We start from the raw sequence: 11,447 nt of genomic DNA on the forward strand, positions 1-11,447 counted from the left end.
CCCCAAAGTTCTGTGTTGCTGATAGTTTCTGGCCAGTGGATCTGGAGTATTCCACTAAGACAGGTATTCACCATATGATGCTCACAGTTTACCAGATATATACTCATTTGGCAGGCAGCTGCAGTGTACCTTGGTCGGAAGCACCAGGCAGGACTCTGTGGGAACTGTTGCCCACATCCAGTTCCACTTTCCTCTCTCATACCTATACTTTATTCATGTTTACTGTGTATACGCTTTCAACTGGGGTGCAGTGGGTTGCATAGTGGTCTGAGTTCCCGCCTTCACCTCGAATGATCTGGGTTTGAATCCCACCGCCTGCTGTAGTATCCTTGAGTAAAGCAACTCTGCTGTGTTGCTCTACTAAAAATCATATTATATTTGGGTAAATCATTGTTAGTAACAATGTTGTAAGCTGTTTTGTAGAAAAGCGTCTGCCAAACAAGTAATGTTAATAAATAATAATAATAATCATGCTCATGAAAGCGCTTTTGTCCCGTCTGCTGTCTTCCGCAACACACCTGATCCAGTAACACTTAACAATTACACTAAGATCGTGACTGTCCACATCAAAAGCTCACTCTGTCGTGCTTTGTGACCGCGGCCATCCCAGCGCTGATCTTATCTCCGAAAGCATGTGTGTGACCATGTGTCACCGAGTGTGTGCGTCAGTGTTTGTGCGCACAGTTTTGCCACATAGACATCACTATCAGGGAGGATCCAAACAGACAGGAAAGTCAATTAGAGTTAAACTGAGTTTACCAGCTGGATCTCCAGCACAGCATGAGAGAGGGAGGGAGAGAGAGGGAGAGATAGAGAGAGCAGGAGGAAAAGGGGGAGGAGATAGAAGAAGAGAAGGAGCGGGAGAGACAAGAAAAGAGAGAGAGGAGGGAGAGACAGGCACTGAGCAGCGGGTTTTGACAGGTTAGAGAAACTGGTATTATTTTTTCCTTTGCGAAGTCTTTTTTTGTTCTCCTGCTTGGCAGAGGCAGGATCACAGGCCACAACAAGGGGGGCTGGCTGCAGGGGTCAGGGGAGGGGAACTGCCAGGTTTTTTTCACGGGTTGTGGCAACAGGATGAGGGGGTGAGCTGGGGTTGCCCTGGAGCGGTGAGCCTCAGTGAGGGATGAGAGGAAGGGTGTCTTCATCCTCGCTGAACTTCCAGTGGGCCAGGGAGGAGTAAGGACAGAAAAAGAGCTGTTGGGAAGAGAGAGAGAAAGCGAGAGAGAGGCAGAGAGAGAGAAAGAGAGAGGGAGGAAGAGGGAAAGGCTTTGCTCCGCTACACCTACAACGGCCTGCGAGGAGATCAAGAGACAAGTGTCCGTAACGCTGGAGCACAAGGACAAACCATGGACTCTGCAAGCCTCCTACACCTCCTGGACGTGAGTACTGTATGCGTGCATGCATACACATACACACACACACACACACACACACACACACACACACACACACACACACGCACACGCGCACACACCCATGCGCAGTGACACACACATGACCTGTTTAGCTTACATGCTGGGGCTGGCTGTTCCAACATCTTGCAGCCTTTGGTAAACACACAAATGCTTGTCTGCTCACACACACACACACACACACTCAGCTGGGAGAGGTTCAGAGGTCGAAGCTGGTGAAATCTTTCTGCTTGTTACCGGCTGGCTTTGCCTGCTGTAAAGATAATCTCTTTTATTGCGCTTCTAAAACGTAAGCTCTGAAGGACGTAAGAGTGCTGGAATGTGTCTAACAATTCTTAAAGTCAAAAGCGTTGAGTGGCAAGACCACCAATTCAGACTTGAGAGCTCACAAAAAAGAAAAGTCTGAAAATATGATCCATGAGCCTGTGATTTGTAGATGATAAAAACTTGCAAGATGTCTTGGTGAAAAACAAAGTTGCAGGTTTACATTCTAGGAGGTGACCCATTGTACCTTTGAGTGAGGCAATTAAACTGAAACTGTACGGTTGGTCTACGTCATATGTTTAGACAGGTACTATGTTTTTGCATAAGAGCTTCTGCTAAACAAAGTGTGATGTAACAATGTAAATTAATGACGGGCAAACAGCTGTAATGTAATCATGGTTAATTTAATCAATCGCAATCCTGTCAAGATTTATTCAAATACACGCAAACATTTACGTTGTTTTTTCATATATGAAGGTCTGGTAACATAAGGTAAATGCATGTCACTGAAGCAAGGATCACCATTTAGAGACAAATTATGTCATTCTGAGATGAGTCAGTGGTGCAGGGAAACCCGGAATGTTCCTACTACTTTTCAGTAATGGTCAAGGTGCTTGGAGTTTCGCAAGCTGCAAGAAGCAGGACAAGGGAGCGCTAGAAGCTGTGTGTGTGTGCGTGCGTGTGTGTTTCCCGCTCATTTTGCCCCGTAGTTACCGTTTCGGGACGGCAATCATCATTAAGTGCAGTCGGAGGAAGCGGCCCTGTGGTCTTGGACTGCCCTTGTCGTTAGCATCTTAATCACGCCAGCTGGGATGAATTACAGTACAGCGCTAATACACTGTAGTAAAAGCACACCGCAGGCTACCTGGATTATTATTCTAATGATTTCATCTCTCCCTGTGCTGGAAACAAAGCAGCCCATATTTCAGCCACTGTTGCCCCCTTTCCTCAGCATGTCACATATTGCCATGTGTGCTACAAAGCTCTCTATAGTACTCACCGCGCTCTCTTGGGGCATCTCCGAGGACAGCTGCTCTCATTCATAAATATGCATGCAGACATAAGACAGGATCGTGGCAGAGGCGTACACCGTATTTCAACGCTGCGGTGGATTTGGGGCGTTGGGGGTGGGGGTGAAATTTAAAATGTGCTCCAGTTAATCACACAGTCAGTGGAGTGGATGTCGAGGGAGGGGGAGGTCAAACTGGAGCCAAGCAGACCTCCGCAGACTGACTGCTGCTCAAAGAGGCGTGAGGGGGCGCAGACGGAGCTTCGGGGCTCGATACAGGGGAGGTCAGCCCTGAGAGAGGAGGAATCTGGTAAATGGAACGCAAGGAAGAACAACAGGAAAGGAAAGCAGGGGGTACCCCTGAGAGGCACGGATTCAACCGGTGGTGGAGAGTAAATTGGTCTAGGGGCAGAGGGTTCGATGCCCTGGCTCTTTTCTCTGGGAGCAGTGCTCTTCTGCAAAAACACCATTCATTTTCGACCTCTACAAAACAAGACTGCACAAACATGATTGTGACATGTTTCTTGAACTGCGAGGAGACTAACTTCCAGAAGGGGTGGAGGGGGTCATAGGTTTGCTGGAGGAGAGGGACTACCGATTGCCAGTCTAACTTCATACGAAGAACACGGACCAGGTCCTTCTGTTCATTCCCATTCATATATTGCCTGGAGTACTGATTTGAGGTCAACCTGACCAAGCACAAGGGGTCAGGTAGGACCCAGTCGCAACGAGAGTGGTCTCCGGCACATTTGATAGTCCACCCAGCTGAGGGAAGGCAATCTGAGCAATAACACACGACCAGATGAATGGCTCATCAGACGAGGAGGGAGGGGAGAGATGGAAGATTACAGCAAAAGCTGCCAAATTAGGTTTAGGACCATTTTTTTTTGCTCTTAGACTGAGGTATTGGCAAAGGGAGGGGGATGACACACAGAAGCTCACCAGGAAAGAGGTGTCCTCTGTTCGTCCCCAGCCTCAACTACAGTCATCCTCGGGGAGAGGGCTGCTTAATCTAGTTTTCCCCCGGAAATAGAGGGAGTGAGCGCTGTCTGTGTCCGATTCTCCTCCTCTTGACTGACTCAGGTGGGTAGGGGATTTAAAGTTAATATATAATATCATCAATAGCATCATACACCATCATCGCACACTTGCTTTCTTAGGGACTTTTCTGCAGCTCAGTGCTGAGCTACAATGAAAAACTGACCTCAGTCATAGACAGCTTTTACCCACAATTGCAACAATGCTGAGAAAGACATATGTTGTGAGTGTCACCAGACATGTCTCAGTTACTTTGTCTCATGTCATTTTCCTGCATTTAGTTAATCATTGTAAATGCTAGAAAGGGCTTAAGGCATTGGTGATATTTTATAGAACATTTCCTCAGACATAATGATTTTGATCCCATAGAAAAGGAAAAACATTCTGCCTTAAAGCATGAAACCCCAGTTTCACAAGGAAGTAGACCTCACACCCTGCCGTCAGTGTTCCAGAAAGTACTTTTTCAACATACATCAGACTTCAACGTTTTAAAGTGTCCATCTGTAGTATGCAAAAAAGACCTTATACTCCTCTTTCTTGCAACACACTTACATAACAGTGTTAATGATCAACTGTACTTACCATCTGAAGTACACATACAGTACACAATTAATAAACAATACTTCTCACAGTCAACCCACTTCAGTATACAAAAAACAAAAAACATAGTGGATTATGGAGAGGACCTCCTGATTCATTCCTGGTCCAGATGTGCTACATTTTTCTGCTGATCCTAGGCCTGACAGGATGGAAGTACAGAAAGAAACTGTCTCTTCCATGGTCCTTTTTCATTCCTGGTTATATTGTGGATCCTCCTATTAAATCAACACATGGAAATGGAGCATAATCGGCTGCTTGAAACACTCCTCTCCAAAACAGCTTGAGTATTAATCCAAACATTTTTCATGAGACTTGAGGAATAGAGGAAATTGATTTTATGTAATGTATTGATATGTAGCCAGCTGTAGTTCTGGTGAGTTGAAGTCAACATTCTATTCTTCAATACAGCTGGATTAGGAAGGTGGAAATGAGGCAGTCAGTCATGATTTTAATTATTCCTACCAATGATCAGCATTTTCTAAATGTCAAAACCATGGTGTTCACAGTTACTTTGCTGAAATGGCTTTAGCTTTCTAGTTTTTGATCTCTTGAAAGCAGATGTAACCTAAGTGCCCTTCTCTATCCTTCCTGTACCAGGTCCACAATGTTCCCTGCTAACCTTCTGGCCCTGATGGTCCTGCTGCTACCTCAGGTCTTGTCGGGTCACCAGGGAAGGGCCATTGACGGTGGTGGGAAACCGCTGCCTACACTGGAGCCCAGCTTGGCCCAGTCCATCCAGAACCTCCTGTTGACCCGACTGGGGCTGCGGTCCCGCCCTACGTCAAGGCCTGAGGTGCCCATACCGCAGTACCTTCTCGACCTGTACCGCTTCCACAGGCAGCAGTACCACCTGGTGCAGGACCCACACTTCAGCTTTCCAGTCCACCACGTCCAGGAAGCCAACACTGTGCGGAGCTTCCATCATCTGGGTGAGTCCCCGTGGGACCACTGAAATCCTGACATTAATGCCTCCTTTGTCTGTCAAATGTGGCAGTAGAATAAAATAAAAAATAAAGCCCGCAGTCGAGATTGCTGAGTGGAGTTTAATTGTTTAGTTTTAATTTAATCGTTCCTCCAGGGCAGCAGCCATGTACAGGAACAGAGACAGAGGGAAATCCAATTTAAGCACTTGTTGATGTTGCTTTAGTGATAAAACACATTCAAATTCCATGTTTTACCTTGTCGGATGGGTTTTCGGAATATAAGAGCTACTACCTCTAGAAGCGAAATCATGTCCTGAGATATAAGGACAACATTTTCTTCTTTCATACAAAATATACATTTATGGTGTACATGAATTTATTTAGAGCGACTTTGGGGTAAACTCGGGTTGGGCTTGGGATGAAAAATACCAGTTCACCCCAAAATCACCCTAAATGATGCTTAATGTGATGAGGGAAAGCTGTGTAACACATTAAGAAGGAATGGATAACAATTAATTACAAGTTTATTTGTTTCTTTGGGTGGGCAAAGCTTCTCTGAACTGTAGACATGTCTACAAACCTTGCTTCAATCGCTTAGGCAACTGCAGCAGCAAACACATGTATATAAAAAGCCATTCCACACCTGAGGTGCTTACAGTGTTGAGCTTCTTATTATTATTTACCCATTTATACAGCTTGGTAACTGTTATTAGAGCAATTTTGGGGTAAGCATGTTGGTCAAGGGTACTACAGCAGTAGGCAGGATTTCTAGTGCTGACCTTCGGATTCAAACGCAGCAGCTCGACCCGCTGTGCTCTCAGCTGTCCCTGTTTGGTGTTTAACTTCTCTAAATTATAATATCAACATTTGTGAAAGATTTTTTTTATAGTTGTTCTTAAGATGTATTGGGTCTATAGGGTAACTATTTGTGGAAATTTTCTGAAAAGTCTCATATATGAAATACACACACACACATTTTCAGAACCGCTTGTCCCATCCGGGGTCGCGGGGAACCGGAGCCTACCCGGTAACACAGGGCGTAAAGCCGGAGGGGGGAGGGGACACACCCAGGACGGGACGCCAGTCCACCGCAAGGCACCCCAACCGGGACTCGAACTCCAGACCCACCCGAGAGCAGGACCGTGGCCCAACCCACTGCGCCACCGCACCCCCCGTATACAAAATAAATTTTAAAAAATAAATTCATATAGTAAATGTGCTGTGATATCGTATGTGGATTGGCTTGAGAAGGATGAAGGCTGCGTGTGAAATTTTAAATAAATAAATAAGAAAATTAAAGCACAGTGCACGTCACGGTCTCTCTCGGGCAGCCGATTTCAGTTTTCAAATGCAGTCTCAGTCTATCACGATGTAGCTAATGCGTCAGGGGCAGGCCTAAATGAAAATCTGGACGAATTTAGGATAAGTGACATTAATAACTGTGTACCAAATGTGCAAAAAAACTGGATTATTTGGAGACAGAGTAAGGAGAGATGACTGTTAGTTGATGTGATGATTTATTAGGTGATGCAGTTATTATCATCACTGTATTCTTTTCTTCTTCTGTCTCTCAGAGTTCACTGACACCTCAGTCTCACCCCTGAGTGTGACAGATCCATCGGACCCTGTTCGCATAACTTTCAATGTGTCCTCCATCCCAGAGGATGAGCGCATCACCTCTGCAGAGCTCCGCCTCCTGCACACCCCAGCTGAGGGAAAGTCTGGTGGCCACAGGGTCAGGTTGTTCCTCTCTGGGGATAACCCGCACATGGGGACCACCCTCCTGGAGTCCCGGACCCTCCCTCAGGGTAGCCACAGTGGAAGCGCCTCCTGGGAGAGCTTCAGCCTCAGCCCAGAGCTTTTCCAGCAAGTTGTCAGTCAGACTGGACTCCTGGAGCTTGTGGTGGAGGTGGCCCCTCTGAACCGGTCTCTTGCACCCAAAGGGCAGCGTACAGCGGAGCACATCCGGGTGCGCAGGTCTGCTGGGCAGAACGAGCCTAGCTGGGGGCAGGAAAGACCCCTCCTCGTGACATACAGCCACGATGGGCGAAGCCAGACACTGGCGCCTTCTGGCGGCACCCTCGTGGGACCACGCTGGAAGAGGAGAAGGGGGACAAAGGCTCAGGATGGGATCAGGGGGAAGGGGATGAGCCGAGGGAGCCAGCGTGAGCGGAGAGTGAAGCGTAACGGCGGACGGGCGGCCAAACTGAAACGGCTGTCCCAGGCTCGCTGCCGGCGCCACCCGCTGTATGTGGACTTCAGGGATGTGGGCTGGGACAAGTGGATTGTGGCACCCAGTGGCTACCACGCTTACTTTTGCCTTGGGGAGTGCCGCTTTCCTCTGGCTGACCACATGAACTCGTCCAGCCACGCCATGGTGCAGACCCTGGTGAACTCAGTCAATGGGGCGGTGCCTCGTCCTTGTTGTGTGCCCACCACCCTCAGCCCCATTGCCATGCTCTATCTGGACCAGCAGGACCGCGTCGTGCTCAAAAACTACCAGGACATGGTGGTGGAGGGCTGTGGCTGCCAGTAGCCTCCAGTAGCTTCCAGTAGCTGTCAGTAGCCGTCAGAGAGGGGCAACCCGAGAGGAGTGGGGCGTAGTGAACAGGATGCTTTCTCTGTCCATGAAATTCAGCTCTTTCAATCATTGCAAACAAGGCGCCTGTCCACAATGCCACAATACTGTGCACATTGTGATGTTATCTCCTTTCCAGCATTGTACAGTGGTGTAAAGAATAGCAACCCCAATGGGAAACTGATACAATCACCATTGTCCTTAAAACCTAATGGACATTTCATAGTACTTATATTCTCTTACAGCCCTTTATAGTGCCTCACCATTCCACTTCTCTCAATTCTGGTGTAATATTACAATCCTACAATCTGTCACCTGGACGTGTCCACCCGCCAGTGGATGTCTTTAGCCTCTTGGCAGACTCATAAAATGCTTAATATTGCACAAGCTCGAACAACATATTAGCTCATTTCTCATGCCATTGCTCTTGACGATGGTCAGTAGTTCAGACTCAAAAATTAAAAAAAAAAAAAAACTGCTGATGATGATCAGTAGTTCAGACTCAAAATAGACCTCTCTAACAGTCAAAGACTGTCCACAAAATATTTAAAATACACTTTACAAGATATTTAAAGTAACATTAAGATTAATTATTATATTGTTGGAATGTGTTATTATTTAAAGAGAAGTTTATATTCATGTTTTTGCTGAAACAGATTAAACTATGAATTCATAGAACAGATAAAATTCTTATTGATGTTACTCCTCAGATAGTTCTTAACTTAAAAATAGTACATTATATATATTTAAGTAGCAGACAGTTATGGGATATTTAATGCTAAAGAACATATAAAACTTCTTTTCCTTGTATAGCTCAAAAACAAATGACAGAATCAATGACTGACGATGGATTAGTGTCTGTTGTGTGTGGATGTGTATTATATGCCTACAGTACATGTATATATGATAAAGCAACACAAAATACCACAGGTCTCAGCTCCACTGTGTCGTTCTTTTGTACAGATTCTCTAACGTGCACGTTCAGGAATATTATCGCATGGTTTTTGAAGGACTACTAAATAGCACATGTGCTATTTACAATGAAAAACTATTGTTAATCATTGGCCTTGATGCCTCTATGATCCGCAAAGTAACTGATAATGCAAAATAGGGAAAATATGTTATCTTAGTGGTAAGAAAATGGCCACGTTTAAAAAAAAAAAACCATCCAGTTAGCCATACTACGATGTGTGACGTTGCCTGGCTTTATGTAATAAAAAGAAAACACCAAACTTTGTGCAGCAAGTATCATTTTTATTTTTGATATTTATTTGATTTAATACTTTCTACAAGGTGTGTGTAGAGGTCACATTAACGCTCCCTCTTTGGTCACAATGGGTTGCAGGTAACACGATGGTTAAGGAAACAGATTCGATATTTGGCTATGTCTAAAAAGAAGGCAAATGTGTTTGAGGTCCGTGACAAAGCCAACTCAGATGGGAACATAAAACTGTCACAGCGAAATTGATGTGTAGCACCGCTTTGCATTCGAGTCTGAGATCCTTCCTTTGGCACCCTCCAACTGAGAGGTTGAGAAAGTGGGAAAGTGGAAGCTGCTGTGCCAACCACATATCCCCAGTGGCCAAAGTGGAGACCCGGGGATACCGCACAGAGAACAGCAGTCATCTGTGGAGCCTCAGTGAGCTCAGTGTGCAGCTCCGGCTGTCGAAGAATGGGTGAGTGTGCATGTGTTTGTGTGAGCGTGCATGCCTGTGATTTCTCCAAGAGTAGTCGCAGATTGGGTAGGAACAAATAGTAAGTAGGTGAAATGCAGTTAGCATGAGTCACACACCAGACGGAAAATGACCTTTGTCACCGAGATGGCCGGAATCCATGCTCACTTCATAACAGCTGTGCAGGTGCTAGAGTGTGACAGTACATTGGAGGGTCATGTCAGATGGGTGGAGGGGGGGACAGAGAAAATGAGAGACCCCAAACTAATGGTATGTGTACAGTCTTTTGCGATCATGATTTAATTTTGTCAGCTGGGTTCTAGGCTACCACAAAAGCCTGTACACCCTATGATTTCACCCCAACCCCACTGTGATCTTTTACCTTGACACTTCTCAGTACTCCACACCCTGTCACTCTCAGACTGACTGACACCACTAAACAATCTTGTCTCAGCCTCTCTGATTAATTAGAGAATAACTGCATCAAAGTCACTCACAAAAATCTCACCAAATTGTTTTTGTCACTAGTTAAAGGAAAAATTCAACAGAAATCTATTACATTATCCTATGAATCCATGGAGAAAGTAAATAATTCATTATTAACGGTAACATCAAGGTGGTGTGGCAGGTTTGCCCTGTGCCCGCTCTCTGGTGGGTCTGGGGTTCGAGTCCTGCTTGGGGTTCCTTGCAATGAAATGGTGTCCCGTCCTGGGTGTCTCACCTCCCCGCTCAGCCTTGCACCGTGTTGCCCGGGTTAGGCTCCGGTTCGCAATGACTCCACTTGGGACCAGCGGTTTCAGACCGAATGTGGTAACATCAATCAATCAGTTCACTTGTATTAAATATCACCTCTTCAATCAAACTATTACAGTTGTTAACCTTTAATTTATCCAATGCCTTGGTTCAAGGAAGCTTACAGTGCTAAACAACTTTACAATTAATTACCCTTTCATACAAGAGAGCAATTTTAGTAGAGCAACTCAGGGTAAGTAGCTCAATCAATCGTGTGAGTGTTGTTTGAGAATTGTAAAATCCATTTGATCCTAGTTAACATGAATCAATAATACTGGCAGTATCTAACAGAAAAGGGGACAAAAATATTCTCTCATAAATATGAAAACTCTCATTGAAAAACAATTGATATCTATCAGAGGGATGAAAGGTGGGAATGCAACAGATGCAGATTCTACATGTGGGTGGGGATGTGGAAATGGTTGGATGTGGGTTGTGGACAGCTGGTGGTCTCCATCCCTCTTCACTTGCTTTCGCCTCTGCCTCTCTCTTCCTGGCAGTCCTTACCCTCTCATCCGCTCTGGAAGCATGAAGCTGGATAAAGACTTAGAGCTCGATGCACAGGCCTTCAGCCTCTTGCAGCCATTCCCCACAGGCTCAGGATGAAAAATGATGTTTTTTCAGGTGATGTGAGCGTTGTCCTTGCTCGGCTGGTAATCGCATTCATTCCTTCTCCCGTTTTTTCAGTTTTCATCTCCAGCACCAAATCTCTGAGTGGCGTTGCCCGGCAATTGCACATATTTTAGAAAACGAAGCACAGGAGGTGTCTTGAGATGACCACTGATGTTTTTGGTACATTTTTAAAAAGAGCTGGGGTGCAAAGAAATATGTGGAGCAAATTTCCCTTTAGCATCGCCCTATCAGGCAGCAGTGTGGCTTCATGGTTTGAATCCCTGAACAGGCCACTTTGCCCACTTTCTCTCTGTAGGTGGTCACCCGGGTCTCCCAGAGAGCTGCACTGGATTTCAGTCCAGACAAGTGTCAAATCGAAACAGAACAATCACAGAAACCTTGAGACCAAGGGAGCCTAGTGAATCATGAGCAAGAGCTGGAGGAACTCATGGGATGCCGACATCCTCCAGATGGCCTGGTGCACTGCGACAGAGAGGGAGAGGAGGATATAGAGAGGGACTTGAGCTGCCAAGATGGACCCGTAGA

At 45.8% G+C, this 11,447-nt stretch overlaps 1 protein-coding gene across 1 annotated transcript; it reads left to right on the forward strand.

Moving 5' to 3' along the window:
- The first annotated feature begins 716 nt into the window (after window positions 1-716).
- Window positions 717-9,056, forward strand: bmp16 (bone morphogenetic protein 16). Its single transcript, XM_018748302.2, has 3 exons — window positions 717-1,379; window positions 4,921-5,252; window positions 6,821-9,056. Exons 2-3 carry the CDS (start codon window positions 4,928-4,930, stop codon window positions 7,780-7,782), a joined length of 1,287 nt encoding a protein of 428 aa, XP_018603818.2. The 5' UTR covers window positions 717-1,379; window positions 4,921-4,927; the 3' UTR covers window positions 7,783-9,056.
- Window positions 9,057-11,447: the final 2,391 nt, after the last annotated feature.

This window comes from Scleropages formosus, chromosome 10, assembly GCF_900964775.1.
Source record: "Scleropages formosus chromosome 10, fSclFor1.1, whole genome shotgun sequence".
NCBI classification, from domain to species: domain Eukaryota; kingdom Metazoa; phylum Chordata; class Actinopteri; order Osteoglossiformes; family Osteoglossidae; genus Scleropages; species Scleropages formosus.

Bases quoted from the DNA above. Each gene is read 5' to 3' on its own strand.
- bmp16 (XM_018748302.2), top strand. From the start codon at position 4,928: ATGTTCCCTGCTAACCTTCTGGCCCTGATGGTCCTGCTGCTACCTCAG. The intron at 5,253-6,820 runs GTGAGTCCCCGT...TCTGTCTCTCAG, and splicing joins GCGGAGCTTCCATCATCTGG to AGTTCACTGACACCTCAGTC.